The sequence below is a fragment of the Ipomoea nil genome, unplaced genomic scaffold (genome assembly GCF_001879475.1).
Source record: "Ipomoea nil cultivar Tokyo-kokei standard unplaced genomic scaffold, Asagao_1.1 scaffold1043, whole genome shotgun sequence".
Lineage (NCBI taxonomy): Eukaryota > Viridiplantae > Streptophyta > Magnoliopsida > Solanales > Convolvulaceae > Ipomoea > Ipomoea nil.
The window spans coordinates 4,699,183-4,718,165 of record NW_017617471.1 but is presented as its reverse complement, the minus strand read 5'-3'; the positions used below and the strand labels follow the sequence as shown (position 1 = coordinate 4,718,165).

Here is an 18,983-nt window from a genome sequence, read left to right as displayed (position 1 = left end):
ATGATTCTATAATGAGGTAATCAAATCTCATAATTGTGTTTTAAAAAGTTGTCAATCAAACACTAACTATGATTTTGATTCTCATTCTTAGTGTGTAAATCCATGAAGCAAACACACCATTACTCTTCATTTTTTTTTTTTAAAAGTATTTTATATACTAATGCTAATTACTAAACTAGATATAAATTTTAAGTCATAAATTACTCGAGTATTCTCGTTAACTCAATCCGTTATTGGTCAAACTAAATATTTACTCTTCATTTATTTTTTTAAAAAAATATTTTATATATTAATGCTAAATTAGATATAAAGTTTAAGTCGTGAATAACTTGAGTATAACAGAGACTGTTTTAGCGATTTTATTCTCCGAACGAAAGTCAACTGTGTTGGTGGCAAGTGGCAACCCAGAGTTGGTACAAAAGCAGGGCGAGCGGCAAGAAAACCAAGTCAGATTAGTTGCTGATGCCTGATGCTGTTTATAGAAGAAGATTAGAGTGGGGACCATAATAATTCATATATAAATTTCATGTGTGAAGTCATCAACCTTCAATTATTGAGTAATTGTAATTATTATAGCAAATAATAATCCAAAAAACTGCGATTTTATAACGAGTCAATTTTCTACTTGATTGGGAAAAAAAGAAAATTCAGCATTATGCCACCTGAAACACTAATAGTTTACATTCCCCGCAGAATTAGCTCAGTTAATTCAACCAATCAAGTCTTGTTAACTATCACTTGACAGATCAATGGTAGTGTAAGAGTACGAAGATTTAAATTCCACTGAAAACTTAGGGTCATTAAGAGACCTTAATTGATCAGAGGAGAATTGAAGCAAGGATGAAAATCTGGAGACTGATGGAACAACTCGTGATTTACTTTACCTCTTCCAAGGACTTTGGAAGCTTAAAATTAGTCTAACGTAAGCTGTGATACCTAATGTATAAACAACAACAATAAAAAAGAATAGTTGCCACTATAAAAAAGTATTACTGTATATCGCTATTTCAGTTACCTGACATTTCAGCCTGTTTTGTTTCATCCAACAACAACGTTGTAATGTTACAAAATGAAAGAATCATCAAAGGCTGACGCAAAATGTATGGTACAGACTGTAACTTACAGCTAAACTGAAAACGGATTAGTACTAAGTACTAAAATCTTCCTGTTCTAACTGGTTCTGGGATATTCACAATCCATGGCAGATGTTATACAACTTGTGATCATAGGTTGTCGTACCTATATCAGGGTTCCTCGTAAACACCGGTTTTGATTGCTGCAACCATACTATTGACTATTGACAAGGCAAGGATGCAGGCTTTACGAGAACTATGCGTCAGGTGGGAAGTCTGTCATCCATGGAGCATTTAGGTTAGGGTGCACCTTGTCCCGAGGAGAAAACGATTGGTTCACCTCTCTCTGATCAATGGCGAAATGGACCTCGCTGTGAGCAAAAGCGGGGCGAGAGTGTGGCATCTCATGGTAGTTACTGTCGAGCGTGTATGTGTCTGTGAAAGTCGGTTTCCTCCCGTTGGTTCTTGGAGAACTCAACGGTGCCCTAATCCTTCCCTTTGGATACCTATAACCGTGAGGAGGTTGATTCTGCGAAAATTTAAAGCACAGAGCTCTTAGGAACACAATGATCATAGTATTAGGAAAACATCGTATGAGAAATTACCATGTTTGGGAAATATGTTCCGGTTCCTCGTGGCTTTAGCATCTCTTCGAAGCCAAATGCAGCGGTGGGTAGTAACCGGGGGTTTGTGGGGTAGAACAACTGACTAGGAATGAAGCCGTTAGGACTCCCCTGAGAAAAACCATTCGGTATCAACTGTGATGGCGGCCAAACCGGACCTGACAGATTCTTGACGTGAAACGGTGGGGGTGGCGGCGGCGGAGGTATAGGTAATGCCGACAGATATTCATAGCACCGCCAACCATATTGCATACAACGAAAGTAATGGTCATAGTCCCCGCTGAGATCTGACAAACCCTTCAAGGGCCGTGAGCTTTGAGTGGTCAACGCCTCGTTTTTATCATTCAAAAGGTTCTGCTCCGAACCCTTTCCTTCGTTACATCCATGCCTCTCTGCCGGCTTTTCCTCCGAGCTTTCCCTTTTCATCTCCCCATTGCTTCCCGATTTAGTAAAGCAGAGATGTGGTGCAAAAAATGGCTTACCCGCTATTCCATTGGGCTTAACCTTACAATCTCCAGTAGAATCAGCAAGACAACTGGATTTCATTTTACAACTGACATCCTCCATTCCGGATGAATCACTCCCCGAAACAGGACGTGATGGAAAGAAACTATCGGGGCCCACTGCTGGACCGAGATCTTCAACACCAAGCCTCGGTGCACTTTCATGACGGTGCAGAGTATTAGAAAAAAATTTATTAAGTTCATCAGCAATGTTCTCCTTCGGCTGCAGAAGAATTCTCCCCAGTTTCCGAGCCCCAAATGTGAAAGCACTCTGTATTCGGTAGAAATTTCCTGTACACAATATCCAAGATATAAATTATTTAAGATACGAGCTTAAAACAGTGCAATGTTTATGCACCTATTTTAGCCCTGTTGGAAGGGCTAATATTGACATTTTCACAAACAAAGGTCAAGGGACAATTTTGAAGTCAAATACTAATTTTAAGAATACAATATAGTCAAGGGACCAAAAGTGAATTAGAATAATGCCATTTTACAGAATATTGAGAATATTTATGCCTTAAGCAAGCTATCCTGACCAAAAACGAAATATATAAAATTGAAAGGAATGCCAACTCAAGAAATAGAATTCGATCGTACCTTTACTGACACTACGCCCAAGATTATTATTTTCTTTGAGAGGATCAACAATATTAAGGTGCTTTTGTTGGAAGGTCCGGGAGTTCATTTCAAAGCCTCTGGAAGGAACCGAAAACTTGCTGACACAATATCCAATAAAATCATTACTCAACAGAAAATCACCACCGCCATTTTCAGGTGCCTCGGCTGCAAAAGGGACAAGAAAATCGCCTCGATGAAATAAAATGAAGAAGCATATAACAATGCTATGAGAGTATGAGATGTTGCTTACCCACAATATCAGGTAAAGATGATACGCGGACTGGACCGTTTAAACTAACACAATAATTCTCCCAGTCAAACTTGCTAAAATAATCCAAAAATTTGTACAGAACCTGAGAACGCAAACGTTCCAATCATTAGATTGTAAAATGCAAATAAAATATCGCGGATACATAGCATAAGTCCAAGGAAACTCACTGCTAAGGGACCATCTAGAGAAGAGTGAAATAGATGAAAGATGTATAGAACCAGAGTCTCCAAAGCGTAAGTAGATATCAAGCCGTGATGAGAACCGAGGATACGGCTTTCATAATAGCACCACGCTTTTATCAATATAATGCTGCGCTTAAATAAATGGTCTTTCCCAACTATGTGATCGACCTGCACAAATATAAGAACGCCTCTTCAAACTTCACGAGCACAATGATAAATAACAAGATTATCGAGTAAATGGCAAGTGAAAAGAATCTTATGAGAAATGTGACTGTGTGCATGTTGAGTGCACGTTGAGTGCATCTCGAGTGCATTCAATCACTTTTTAGTAGTCTCCGCAAAATTAAAATTCAATTTCAAGGAAGTACCTTCTCAAGAAAGCACAAAGAGCAAAGACCGCCGATTTGATTGAAGGAGATGTCAACGACAATATTTTGTACTATACATTTCACAATCTTGACCTGCCATAAAAATAAAAAAAAATAAAAAATAAAAAAAAAATAAAAAGGCAAGCATCAGTATACAATATATGATTGTAACTATAATAATAATAAAATTTAAAAAAAAAAAAAAAAAAAAAAAAAAAGACCTCGGCAGAAATGAGTTGGACATCGTCTACTGTGAACTCAGCAGCCTTATTTCGGTGCTCTCTTTCAAGAATGTATACTATGTCATTTGCCAACCCATCTTCCAGCATGGGAGCACCAAAGGCAGTCAAATCAATGTCGCCATCAGGAAGAAAGGTTTTTAGAGGTACCGATCCATATGGAAATACCTGTTATTAATTCAAAAGAACTTTTATTATAAACTGTAGAGTAATACCGAAAGCATAGCATTTTCACAACGTGTACAACGATTAATAGTTATGTTTATATTTGAAACTATCCAGTGAGCTAGCCGTGTGAAACAGTGCAAACTGTTAGATAACATAGATAAAAGCATGAACAATGCCCATCGTACAAACATAGCTACCTTCACAAACGACGTCACTAACAAAAATATGTTTCCAAAAAGGTGTAAATTATTAGAACCCAAAAAGGTTTCCTTTTCAAAAGTTTTTTTTTTTTTTTTTTTTTTTGGCAAAAACAGCAACACCCAATGCTCAGTGTTTAACTAAAATGAACTTTGGCTCAACTAATCGAAGTGCACGAGAATAGGAAAACCAAATCTTTATGCTTCACAGTTTGTCAATGCAAGGTATCCAAAACAGATATGAGATATTTAATACTCCATAACTGTTAACAATACATACTGAAATGACTTGCATAAATGCATTTATACAAATTTTCATCAAATCCTTAAACCTAAGCTTAAAAGTTATCTAGCAATCATCAGCAAACAACCTTAGCCACCTTTAAGTATACTTCACATATATACAGAATACACAAACTTCCTAAAATTAATATATTATGCAAATAAGCAAATTTAACCAAAAGTTATGCTTTCCCATTTGCCATTTGCCAATATATCCAAAACAGATATGAGATATTTAATACTCCATAAATGTTAACAAGACATCACTGAAATGAATTGTGTAAATGCATTATGCAAATTTTCATCAAATTATTAATCCCAAGCTTAAAAGTTATCTGGCAATCATCAGCAAACAACCTTTAGCCACCTTTAAGTATACTTCACATATATACAGAATACACAAACTTCCTAGAATTAATATATTCTTATGCAAATAAGCAAATTTAACCAAAAGATATGCTTTGTCATTTGCCATTTGCCATTTGCCAATGCACCATCTTGCGTAAATGCATTATGCAAATTTTCATCAAATTATTAATCCTAAGCTTAAAAGATATCTCGCAATCATCAGGAAACAACCTTAGCCACCATTAAGTATGCTTCACATATATACAGAATACACAAACATCCAAAAATTAATATATTTTTATGCAAATAAGCAAATTTAACCAAAAGAATTCAGCTTTTTTAACCAATGTAGTGGACTATATGCAATCAAAACATTTGTTACCCTTGTGGAAAATAGCAATTTCACATTCTACTGCAAAAAGAACAGATAAAAGATTTGCATAAAATTCAATCTGACAAAGAACAAATAGAAAAGACATGCATGAGCATTAAACTTAAGTACAACCTCACAGTGAATTGAATCTCTGATCAACCTCTGAATATAATTGGTGAGCGCTTTTCTCCGCTCTTCAGACTCAGTTGTCGGCTGGACATTCTGAATGATATCCCGGGTCAATTTCTCAGCCCCGGCCCATCGTTCTGGCCCGATAGAAGACGGGTCTGGGTTCGCCGCCGAGGGCGAAGACGACGCCGGCCCCTCCTTCCCTGCTGCGCTGGCGAAAGGCCCTCTAAGATCACCCATGAAAGCACCAAAGATTAGTCCTCAGAGCACCACTGATATCTCAGAAAGCAGCCGCCATTCCCAACGCTTCGATACGATACTCCGAAAGTAGATTTGGTGGGGCAAAGGGTTCTGCCGGAGAATCGAGAATTCCAATAACTACACACAAAAAGAAAATTCTACGAAGGATCAGAAAGGTGTTTGTTTCTATCCTCTTTCCTTCTCAATGGGAGTGGAGTTATGCAAAAAAGGGAGAGTCTTTGGGGAGACAGAAGATCACACGGAGAAGAATTTGCTCAGAGCTTATGAGTAGAGCCGTAGAGAAACAGAGAGTAGCTTCAATTTCCAGCTTTCATGTTTTCCAGTGTTTTGTACTATATCCCTTTTTGATAGTATCCTTGGTAAATTTAGGATTAGATTTTAGGAATAGGCAAAAACCCTATTCATAGTATCCTTGTAAATTAGGATTAGATTTTAGAAATCCTATTCATAGGATAAGTAACGCCTCATGCACATACCGCTCAGTTGGTCCCACACTATAATATACTCCGTAATAGTTAAACCTAATTTTATGAACCTACCGCTCAATTCGTCTCACACTATAATGTACTCCGTAATAGTTAAATCTAATTTAATGGGCTCTTTTTAAATATTAAAATACGAGCTTCTTACTTAATGGGCTGCCGTTTCATTTTCTTTTTATAAATTAAGATATGAGTGTCAGAATTTTAACTTTTGTGAACAAAGGTAAATAAGGTATTCTTGATTTCTTCTTCTCTATCGTTAGCCGTTTGATATACGCCAAATTCAACAATGATTCCTCATTGCATCAGTGTCATTTGTTGTGTTTTCCTTGAAAATTATGCTCAAAAGACATTTCAAAATACGTTAATTCAAGTACCAATGAATTTTCGAGACTTGAACATGAAACCGTAATCAAATTTTAATTAGATTAGTCTTATTCTGTTGGTACAAATACCAATGCGCTATGTAAATATTATACAAATTTACTAAATTATATAAAAGGTTAATATATGTTTTAATGAAAATATAAAATACATTGATGTAATCACATTCATGATGAGTTTTGCATTTTGATTACTTTTTTTTTTTCATGCATTTTATTTTATTTATTTTCTTTTACTTTGGTAAGACATTTCCAAATTTGCCCACTTTCCTTTTGTTTTCTCCTTTATGTACAAAAATTTTGTTAAACGAATATGCTTTGACTTATTATTATTATTATTATTATTATTATTATTATTATTATTATTATTATTATTATTAATTATAATAATAATAATAATAATAATAATAATAGGTATTTTGTTTTTATACTATTATTATACTCCGTAACTTTTTAAAATGTTTATTTATGTTCATTTTCATGTTTTATAATAATCAAGTTAGTGTGCGTAAAAAGGAATATTTGATATTTTTTTTGATTTTTGCTTATTTAGAAAAAAATCTTTTGCAAATTTATTGTCCTTTGGGGTAAGAATTAAAATATAATAAGTTTACTTAATTTGAATCGTTTAATTTTTTCTATCATTAGAAAATTGGAAAAAAAATATTATTTTTTGAATCACTTCTCTAAAAGAAATATAGATGTCATAGTAACATTATTTTAAAAATAACTAGTATTTCACCCGTGCGATGCACAGAATGAATTTGTTATAACATATTAAGAATATTTGGATCGATATACAATTATTTAAATTATAACATCAAATATTATATAATGCAATTGAAGATATGGTTTGGATCGTTTATGTTTGTTGATGTTATTATTGATTGAATTCGAGCAAATTATTGCTCAAATTAATAGCTAATGTGTAAATGTACGCATGTGATGCTGTAAGTTTAGAGATTTTATTCTCTTTGCTTAAATTATCATTTTTTAAGTAATTAAACCGTGTTCATTGTTTATGAATTTTGATTTTCTATTCCAAATAACTTCAATTAGAATATACAGTTGATTACGAGTTTACTATGTTTGCGGCAAAATTTCTCTCCCGTTTGAGAATTTAAATGAAAAAAAAAAATCATTATTTAATCAATATTATATAAATAATTTTTTTTTAAAAAAAAATAATAAATTTAATATTTTAAAGTGAAAATTATCAAATATGCTCTTAAACTTTACATGAAAGTGCAACAAAGTCTCTGGACTTGTGAAAAGTTTAATTAAACACTCGAACTTCTCAAATGAGTCACATAAGTTCGATTTACCGGTAACCAATAGATTTCTAGTAAAATTATATATATAATATGACACACACCAACACACGTGCATTATTATTATTATTATTATTTTTAAATAGTTAGCCGGCTAGGCGCTAAGTGCTACTCTCTACTGTCCGACTAGCTATTTGGCAATTTATATTGTGCACCACGGTGCACATAGCAATGTGCACCCAGGCACAAAACGCGCGCGTTTCAATTGCTGACGTCACTCCGCCCGTCCAAACGGTAAAAACCCCATTATGTGTATTCAGTTAAAAGTTTCTGCGTATTCAATTAAGAGTTTATGTGTATTCAGTTAAGAGTTTCTGTGTATTCCGTTAAGAGTTTCTGTGTATTTAGTTAAGAGTTTATGTGTATTCAGTTAAGAGTTCCTGTATATTCAGTTAAGAGTTTATGTGTATTATGTATCATGTTAGATTATGTGTATTCAGTTATGAGTTTCTGTGTATTCTGTTACGAGTTTATGTGTATTCGAAACAGATAAATTTTTTTTTTGATAATGCACCAAAACGACGTCGATTTTAGTAGGGCGGGGCGCACAATGCATTGTGTGCCCTGGTGCACGATATAACGACTGAGGTTTCTAGCACCTATTACAACCATGGATTTGGAAACCAACTTCTTCATATTTGGTAAGTGCGGGCCAACTCTTTCAACAATAATTTTGTTAATTTACAATGTTGAATTTTAAGATCGTTGTGTACACTACGGCATATGCCACGTTATATATCTAAGGGTGTTTAGTTTTGACATTTGTTCGACATTCGAGTAAAGTGTTTATTTCTCAAGGGCATTTGATTTTTTTTAGGACATTTTGTTTTGACATTACCGCATCCATTTTTGGTATGCTAGGGTTTCTTAGCTTCCTAATGGTGTTTTGTGGTTTGTTTAGGTGTTGTGTTTAAGTTATTTAGAACTCTTATTTATTTATCAAAATGAATCTATTGAACTAACCATATCTAATGGGGAATTAGGCTATTTAATGGCCTATTAAATTAGTTGACATTATGCTAGAATACCAATATGGCAATATAGGAGAAGCATTCAAGGGACATGGAGGTTTTATGCAATGGGACCTAGTAGCAATCAGCTGGCTAGGTAGGTGGGTGTGTTTAATTTGATTAGAGGGTGGTAGGTGCATGGTGCATCGTGGGAGCATGCGTAGACATAACGTGAGTAGAGTGTGAAGTGACATGTAAAAGTAGTCAGGGTTGCATGTGAAGTAAAATTAGAAATAACGGGTTCGTGAATGCAGAGAATAGTCTATTGAAACACAAACTGTTAATTACAGTGAAAGGGTTGCACAATACATAATGCTCGAATGTGGAGTAACTTGCACTTATGTATATAAAGATAGTGGAACGTGATTTCTAATGAGCTATATAGTAGCATAAATGTAAGAATCAACGAATTGAACCTGAACCTGATTACCCACATATTAACTAAGATGGCAAGCTCTCAATCTAATTTCCAATATTGACCTGATTGTATTCTCTCGTTTTTACCGGTTTCCAGTCAGTACTTTATAATAATAATAATATTCATTTGGATTTTCTTAAAAACCCAACGTAAAGTAACACGTCAACATTGGACCGAAATAGAATGTTAGTAACCAACTCAAGGCCTACTAAAAGAAAGATAAAGAATTAACGGGTAGATGAGAGAATGTAAACCCAATTAACTACTATGCTATGAAAAGCCCAATAGATACATTGCAGATTTATGGGCAAATTATGCCCTGGACCCGTGTCCACATTGAATTGTGGACACGGGCCCAAAACGACGTCGTTTTTTTAAAAAAACGCGTCATTTAGTTAAAAAAAAAAAAAAAAAAATTGCGCGCGTTTTGCCGTTAACGGCGTTAACGGCGTTATTATTTTTTTTTTTGGATTATGAATGTACAGTTATGCCGTTATGAATATACAGTTATGCAATTATGAAATTATGAACACAGAGCTCTAACATTATGAACTTACAATTATGAACATATATAGTGATAAAATTATGACCATGGAGCTTTAAAATTGTGAATATAGAGCTTCGAAGATTATGAATGTACAGTTATGGAGTTATGAATGTACAGTTATAAAGTTATGAATCTACAGTTATGGAGTTATGAATCTACAGTTATGAGATTATGAATCTACAGTATGGAATTATGAATGTACAGTTATTGATCAAATTATGAACAAAGAGCTCTAACATTATGAACTTACAATTATGAACATATAGTGATAAAATTATGAACATAGATCGAGCTCTAAAATTGTGAACATAGAGCTTCGAAAATTATGAATGTACAATTATGGAGTTATGAATGTACAGTTATGGAGTTATGAATGTACAGTTATGGAGTTATGAATGTACAGTTATAGAGTTATGAACGTACAGTTATGAAGTTATGAATGTATAGTTATTAACATATAGTAATAAAATTATGAACATATACTCTTACAATGAAGCGGTCTGAAATTTTTTTTTAAAAAAAAAAAAAAAAAAAAAAAAAAAAAGATAACAATGCCGTTAGGCACTGTTACCCGTGTCCAGCAAGCTTGCTGGACACGGGTCCAACGCATAAAGATTGAGATTTATGCTGGTTGGCCATATTTTGGCCCGTTCATGTCATTTTTTTTTCTATTAAATCAAAATGATAAGAATTACATATATAGTTACGATGCTATTAAAAAAATTCTAACCAATTGTTTTTCTTCGGGTCTCTAAGCCCACCACTGTGATCTATTATTATATTAACAACAAATAGAAGTGAGAGCAATCTCAATGGTCACAATTTTTTGTGCAAAATAAGAGAGAAGGGAAGAGAGGGGAGAAAAAAAAAAAAAAAAAAAAAAAAAAAGGAAAAAGCAAAAAAAAGAACACTTGCAAGAGTTTCCTATCTTTTCTCTCTTATTTTCTCTTTCCGTTATATATATGTTAAAAATCTAACTAAAATTCTGAAAATGTCACTATTATGATTGCTCTAAAAGCTTTGGAATTAGGTGCTCAGTAATGGAAATTTGTATAAAGATTCTTTTCAAAAAAAAATTTAATTATTGTGTGACTCTAAGAGAATATTGAAATATTATAAATATAGAAATTCATCTAGAATTCAAATCTACTCTAACTCACTCAAATTGGTAGTTGACACCACTCAAAATAATACCTGCTCAAACCAACCATTCACTTGCCAATTTTATGACAAATTTCCAACACCAATTAAATTATTGAAGAAATAATTCCCAAGGAATGCATTTGCGGGAAACAACTTTGTTATGGCAGCCTACCCTAGATTTACTTCTCAAAAAATCACAACATGTGACAGTTTACTCTAGATTTACTTCTAAAAAAATCACAAATAACCCAAACTTTCTAAGGTCAAAACACTCTCCCAACATGATAATATCTTTCTCACATTTTAAAGGAATAAGGTCAAATAGGTCATTGAACTGCACACTAAACTACAATTAGGTCATCGAATACAAAAAAGATGCAATTAGGTCCTTGAACTACACAAATTTATGCAATTAGGTCTAAAATGACATGTTTACCTACCTTGTAGGTTGCGAATTTTTAAAATAATTTTTAAAATAATTTTAAACAAAAAATTAATTAAAAAAAAAAACAGAACGGCCGGAGACGATTTCATCTCCGGCCGTTTTTTTTTTTAAATTAATATTTTGTTTAAAATTATTTTAAAAATTATTTTTAAAATTCACAACTTCGCTCCACGCCAGCAAAGTATCAGATAAACAGGTCATTTTAGATCTAATTGAATAAATTTGTGTATTTCAGGGACCCAATTGCACTTTTTTTGAGTTCGATGACCTAATTGCAACTTAGTATGCAGTTCAGTGGCCTATTTGGCCCTTATTCCCATTTTAAACTATCACAAACGTTTAAACCCATATATGTTGAGTTGGATCTTGGATGTATTAACACCAATAGTTGTCCTCCAAATCCAAAGGTACAATGCATGATATATACAGCCATGGGCATTTCTCCATTGCCCTCTTTTGGTGTTTGAGTGCCACCTTTAACCCCTTTTTTTGGTTCACTTTTTTCTGTATTTGCTAAAGTGTCACTACAAATATGTGTATTGTGTGTTGGACTGACTTAGCTTCTTCATTCACCACCCACATATATACATACAGATACAGAGAATAATAAGAAAGTAAAGAAGCTGGGATGCTGTGTGGGCTTTGCCCTAAAGCTAACTATAATAAGAAAGGGACTTTTGCAATATCTGGTAAAAAGTACAACTTTGTGATGCATCACAACCTGTCAACAAAGGTTACAAAGCACAACCAAAGTAGTGACGACCCACTAATGAAGATCAGATTTTTAATTAACACACTATTAATTAGCTAGAGATACTTATTAATTATCACTTTAATTTATATATACATATATATAATCCAGATTATTGGTTGGTCCCTACATTTCAAATTAAAGAGTTATAATCATGGTGCATCATACATTTGATACCCTATGCAGATTAAAGAATAGAGGACGTGAATTTAGGCAAAAAGCTTATCAACTAATTAATGTTGTTAATTTTAAGGATTCTTGTATTGGTTGAAGGTAATAGCTTGGCTAGGGGGAGACATCAACCGGAATAGGTGGCAATAATAATTTTCCTTAAAGGAACCAAAAATCTAAACCGGCATTGTATTATTTTTTGTCCTTCTTTTTCTTTATATTCACAGCAATAAATGAGTATCATTACAAACAAAATGAGAGAAGTAGACTAGTGTTTCATAATTAATATGCAGAATAGTAGCATTTGCCATGATTTTCCATATCTAATAATCTCACAAAAAAAATGTTATAACTCACAAATGTAAGTGTCAGATGCAGAGTTGATAGTTTTGTTTTGTTAGCAATCACAGTGTGTATTGTGTAGGCTTCAATTCTTACCAATAAATGATTTTCCATATCTAATAATCTCACAAAAAAATGTTATAACTCACAAATGTAAGTGTCAGATGCAGAGTTGATAGTTTTGTTTTGTTAGCAATCACAGTGTGTATTGTGTAGGCTTCAATTCTTACCAATAACCGACCAAAAAGGAAATTATAGAATAGCATATTTGCACATGAATGAATATAATGTTTATATACATTTTCATTAATAGGCCAGGAAAACCCACAGTTTCTACCAAATATACGTGCACGCTAGGAGAAGTCTGTCTTGCGATCCTAGTCAAAAAATAACCACAAAGAGGTAAACTAGGTTGTCCATTGCTAACCAGCTTAAACCAAGAAAGCTAATAGTATAGATAGCTCCATAAGGTGTTGAACTTTAAACAATGTGGTTACTAAACTATCTGTCCGACTAACTTAATTAGTTGGAATAACCCCACCATTTGGGTGGGTTTTAGGTTTAAAAAAAAAAATGAATTGGTTCTTCAAAGATTTTTAGCTAATAAGTGAGTGCATGTTATCTCCACACTTATTAAATAAAAATAATTATAAAAAACAAGGTTATCAAAGTGACGTTATCGTTAAACACAAATAAAGTAAACATTAATTAGCACCTACCAAGTCAGAGTGGACAAAAGGAATGAAAAAGAAAGAGAAGGAGCAAGCGATGAACCTCTTGGAATATGGACTTCCTAAGCATTGATTTGATGATAAGATAAATTAGTATAGTTCGTAAAATACTTTAATTAGCTTAAATGACTTTAGTTTAACGTTGTTAATTTAATATAACTACTCGTGATGAACTGAAGGGGGGACTGGGGGAAAAGCTAGGTTGAAAGTAAAGTGAGTTTAACGCATGTTAATGATCATTATGGTGTGCCAAAGTACACTTAATTAATTAGGTGACCGTGCGAACTGAATGTTGTTTCAGAAGGTCCCCAGCACGTAGATGAGAAATGCAAGGTACAATAATTGTGAAGTTTTGCATGTGAGGTAAACCTAATTGGTGTTTTGCAGCATCTTCATAACGGTGTATTTATCATATTTTAAAAAGTTGTTGATAATTTTTCGACCGGTTAATAATTTAAGATATTAAAGTCTTCTGGCATAATGTTTATAGGTACGAGTTTAAGACTTTTGTTGAGTTATAAGAACATCTTGTGGTGATTGTGATGGGAGTGCGGTAATGAATTGAATTAGCCTATTTTGCTTGAGAATGCTTAGGTTAAGTCGCTGTGAGTTTTGTTGGGCGAAAGTTTAGAGAATCAAATTAAATATTCTGCTATCAAAATCTAACTTTGGTTGCTATAAATATTCACTACTACATATTATTTTTTTACCTAAGAATAAATGCTTGAGCTGACATTTACATGAAATCCGTCATAACTATCAAATATTACAGCTATCATGGTGCCAAGTTACCTAACAAATAATGGAACACACTAGCTAGGAGTAACTTTTAAGACGAAGCCACTGCCATCTACTAGGCATCTTTCTCCTTTAATTTGAGACAATAATATTGAATTCAAAGAGTAAAACACTTTGGTCTAATTTACTACTATTTAATGCAATAGTTTTTAGTTTGTTTTATTTTAATTATTTTTTGTTTTGCTCTAAATGATGTATTTAATCAAATTTTTAAAAATTTTAGAATAAAAATTTAATGGTTCACACTAGATTGAGAATAAAAATTCAAAATTTTCAATCATGATGTGGTGAATTTAATGGTAGATAGATATAGAATCAATCTCAAAACAAACTCTCATTTCATATCATCCATGCAATTAATAGAGAAATAATCTAAAAGTAAGACATACACTTAAACTTACAAGACTTCATTAGGTCTGGTGCCAATAACTATTGTCGATTGATAGGTAGTCAAATTAAGTGGAAAAGTTCATCTCATCCCAAAATATTAATCGATTACCTCCTCTATTATGATGGTAGTATGACACTAGCTAGATGAGCGTATAAATTTCATTCAAGAAATTAAAGCTTCCATTTTAGAATCTTTCTTGACACTAATAGTCTTTTTCCTTACTCACAAAAGGTAAAATCCTCCACCCTAAGAACTTTCACATGCCGACCTGACTGCAAAGTTGTGGAGATTAGAGATAAATCATGGTAACTTAAGGTTTCATTAAGTAGAAAGACTATTGATAGTCTCTTTCATTATAAATTAATCTCTCAATAATAAAACTAATAACAAACACTTAAGATAAGAGGAAAATTAAACTAATATATATATATATGGTTGCATTCAAATATAAACTCCCTTAAAATACAAACTTGAGCTCGTGCACATATTAACATACTTACATACACACAAGGCGCACTGCCAACAATTTCTAGGATTAGTTCGTGCACACATTAACATAATTACATGCACACAATGTGTAGGAGAAAAAAATTGCAGATATCCATCAAAGCTCGTACACACATTAACATACTTACATGCACACTGCCAACAATATCTAGGATTAGCTAGCTCGTGCACACATTAACATGCTTACATGTACACAGTTTGTATTTTAAGGGGATTTGTATTTGAAAATAATTATATATATATATATATATGAGAATTTCTAAATTTAACTATCATCCCTGATCCCACAATTTCGAATCCATAATTCTAAACAGGACATGACATTTCCCTATACCATATATGCATTATTATTTGTTGTTGTTGTTGTTGAGGTGGTTTGACTTTGCATTTCTATGCAGATTCAAAAGCTGCGGCCTATGAGCCTATCTACATTCCCTAGCTGGGCGAGGCATAGGGAGACACAGACACTCGGACAGGTAATAACAAATTAAAGTTGTCAAAAACGAAAAGTTAATTAATATGGGATTATGAAACAGTAATCACTTCCATGTTTTTTATATTATTATTTGAGTAACAACACCAACCCCTTTATTATTTGGGAACAATGATTACTACTATACAGTCCGCATGGACAGCTCAATTAGTTACAGAGGTGAAGTTTGAAAACAATGATCTTGAATCAAGTCTCACCATCAGTAGTGTGACAGTAAGTATAAATGTCTAATATTTGTGTTTATATAAGTTATCATGATTTACATCCTCCCAAATGCTCTCGGATCGGAGCGTGGGGATCTTGGCGTTGGAGATTCAACATTCTTGGAAACAATGATTACTACTATACATACCTTAATCATAAAGTTAATTAGGTTAGGGGAATCATAATTTATCCAATAAACTGATGACTTTGCGAAATACAATGCCACTATGGTTCCAATAATGGGTTTTAATTTGCAAATCAGATTTCATTTAAAAACGTGGATTCTGAGAAATCATATCTTACTGTTTAAACCCTTTAATTTGCTTCTGGGGCACCTCAAAGGCCAGTTTTGGGAACCAATGGTAGCTAGCCAAAACGTACAAATTAAACAGATCAAGATCCACACACTGCAATGCCACATACATACACTGGATGGCTTTTGAAATGTCAGATGGGACTTTGCTATTTTTGCTTACTTCACCAAAGGCCAATGCTAATATTTAATAAACAAACTAAAGATGATAATAAATAGATTTCAAGAAGTGAAACTTTTTCTCTCTAATAACAACAATGTGAGGTCAGGAATTATATATACAAGAGAGTGAAATTAAAATTAGATTATTCAACTAGTTTGTGGTGGTCTTTATTTATAGTAGTAGAGCAAGAGCATAACATTGGAATCTCATCAACAGATCTGACGTGGCAGTATATAACTAGTAGTTCAGGTCGGTCATGACGCGTGTTGGATACCAATGTGATGCCTAAAGTAGTAATGACAGCAGAATTGACATGTTTTTCTAACGGCACCCGATCTTTGGTGACTGGTTTCTTGGACTAAATCTAGCTAAAAAGTAGGGTCATTATACTCGGGTTCTGACCCTATTGTATAACTCCATCAAAATTTAGAAAGGAATACAACTTGTGATTCACTTTTTTTTTTTTTAATTTTATTTTGTGGATGAATTAAAGTGTGTGGTGATAGTAGGGGGTAAAAAGTTAAGTGAGGGTATTATGTTTTGACAAAGAAGAATTATTTTTGATCCACTCTTGACCTTAGGACTATTTGTTCACTTCTACATTTGGTCTCCAAGTATTATTTTTATCATATTTGGTGCATGACTTTTATTTTTGTCACATTTTGTCATTTTGACCAAATCTTTAACAAAAACAGTTAAAATGTGTCAAATTTCTAGTTTAGACTTAGAATCCTGGCTTAAACATCTCCGCACTTCTTGATAGAAAACGGATGGGATATGGTTTCAAACTGGAACTATAATGTATTTTAGCTATTTTCTACTAGATATTTTCTCAGAAGAATCAAATATGGTAAAAATTAGTCGCATATAAAATATAGCAAAAATAATATTTAAAGACTAGATGTTATATTTAGCAAATAATCATACGGAAATCCAAATAATGCAACCTAAGGTGCCCTTATATGATCAAATGCTCCTCGTAGTTGTACTGTACATAATATTCATCCAAGTTGTAAAGAATTTTTATCACTCTAATGTTCATTTCAAGTTAACTAAATAAATAAATAAAAACCTTATAATAGCCAAATATCTACAGTAAGTCAGTAAGGCAAGTTGCATGAGATACAGATTATTGATAAAACATTACAATATACAAAATATATGTATATTATTGTTTCAAATTAACCTAGAGTGGCCACCAAAGTCAAATCGTAAGTACAAAATAAAGAAAAACTCGCACACCATTGCACTCGGTTTTGCTTTATACTGTACAGGTGGGTTTTGGCCTTTTTCTTGTTTAAAAAAAAAAAAAAAAAAAAAAAAAAAAAAAAAAAAAAAAAAAAAAAAAAGAAAAGTACATAAGGTATAATTAATTATCTTTAATTAATTATATATATAATTAAAGTGGAAACCTAGTACTTCATGTGTACAGGTGGGTTTTGGTCGAGTGATGATTATCTTTAATTAATTATATATATTTGTTTGCCAGTCTAAGCTCAAATTATTCCTAGTACTTCATGTGCATAACTGTCTAGCATTAACCACAATTTCTTCCTTAAAATTGTACGAGAAATATTCCATAAACAACGGACCACTGTACTGGAAACCTAGAAGGAATTCAGTTTGTACAATATAGTTGTCTGTGTGGAAGCATGCATGTGAGTTTCAGAATACTGGTACAGATTTCTTTTTCCCTTTGAAATATTTATTATAATGAAAAGGATAGGGAACATACAGCATTAAATAGAGCAGAAGGGATATGGGTGCAAATGGTCCACGACTTAAAAGCGTATATTATAATACCACTGAAATGTACCTATCAAATGATAAACAAGTCAGCCCCAATTTGTCAATGATTTTTAATTAATGAATTTGATATTTTGAATCCAAGAGCTCTCATACTTAAGGTTGTTAAATTGTTAAAGTATTAATCTCAGTTCCGAAGTTGCACTTATCTTGAAAGACACGAGTATTCTATTGTTTTTAGGTCTTAATTGATAGAATCGAGATTAGTTTCATTGGTGTTGTTGAATATATAATATATAAACATAAATATGCAATTCAATTATTAGCTTAGGTTATTAGTAGAGACGGAACACATACATCATTGGTATCAGAACCAGCAACCCATTAGCTTAGGAAGTAATTGGCTAGCATACATGAAGATACTTGAAAACTTAAGCATTATTCATAATTATATTAAAATCAATCAGTATTTAGTCATAACTTAAAAAATATTTATCATAAATTTCCACAAATCAAGTGTCTTTATGAGCCTTCAAAACCTAGTTTTAGCTTTGTCACCCACCTATCGATGTTCATTGTTGGAGGGCCGAATCCAACATCTTGCTATCAAAAACTGTTATTGATGACTACGTAAGTATAAGAAATACAGTTACACAGCGCTATTAAACGTTTGATCCTAACAATTGATAACAGAGCAGGTCACAAGTTCGCGCATCACACACGTAAAGATAAGGGTCCATTCAGAAACCTAGAAAATGACATTTTTTTGTGTTTGGTATTTAACAGAAAATGAAGTCAACAAAAATACTTATTTTGATCAAATAGAAATGACCCATTCTGAAGAAAAATGTCTTTTGAGATTTTTACTCACAAGACAATTTTTTTTATCTCTCTCTCTCTTACCGTTATAACTTCTGTTATCTTTTTTTTCATCATTGTTACCATGCATTTGCATCCACCATATATATCCTTATAT

General features: G+C 32.9%; 1 protein-coding gene across 1 annotated transcript; it reads right to left on the bottom strand.

Annotated features, from left to right (window-relative positions):
• Positions 1-974: 974 nt before the first annotated feature.
• Positions 975-6,003, bottom strand: LOC109180888. The gene is made up of 8 exons (XM_019330593.1): positions 5,381-6,003; positions 3,863-4,048; positions 3,642-3,734; positions 3,259-3,441; positions 3,071-3,173; positions 2,800-2,985; positions 1,679-2,490; positions 975-1,602 (listed from the first exon to the last, which is right to left on the bottom strand). Exons 1-8 carry the CDS (start codon positions 5,615-5,617, stop codon positions 1,330-1,332), a joined length of 2,073 nt encoding a protein of 690 aa, XP_019186138.1. The 5' UTR covers positions 5,618-6,003; the 3' UTR covers positions 975-1,329.
• Between the last annotated feature and the right edge of the window lie 12,980 nt (positions 6,004-18,983).

Coding starts and splice junctions, on each gene's coding strand:
- LOC109180888 (XM_019330593.1), bottom strand. CDS start 5,617: ATGGGTGATCTTAGAGGGCCTTTCGCCAGCGCAGCAGGGAAGGAGGGG. Junction 2,986..3,070: donor ATCTTTACCTGATATTGTGG/GTAAGCAACATC, acceptor TCCCTTTTGCAG/CCGAGGCACCTGAAAATGGC. Junction 2,491..2,799: donor TGGGCGTAGTGTCAGTAAAG/GTACGATCGAAT, acceptor TATTGTGTACAG/GAAATTTCTACCGAATACAG.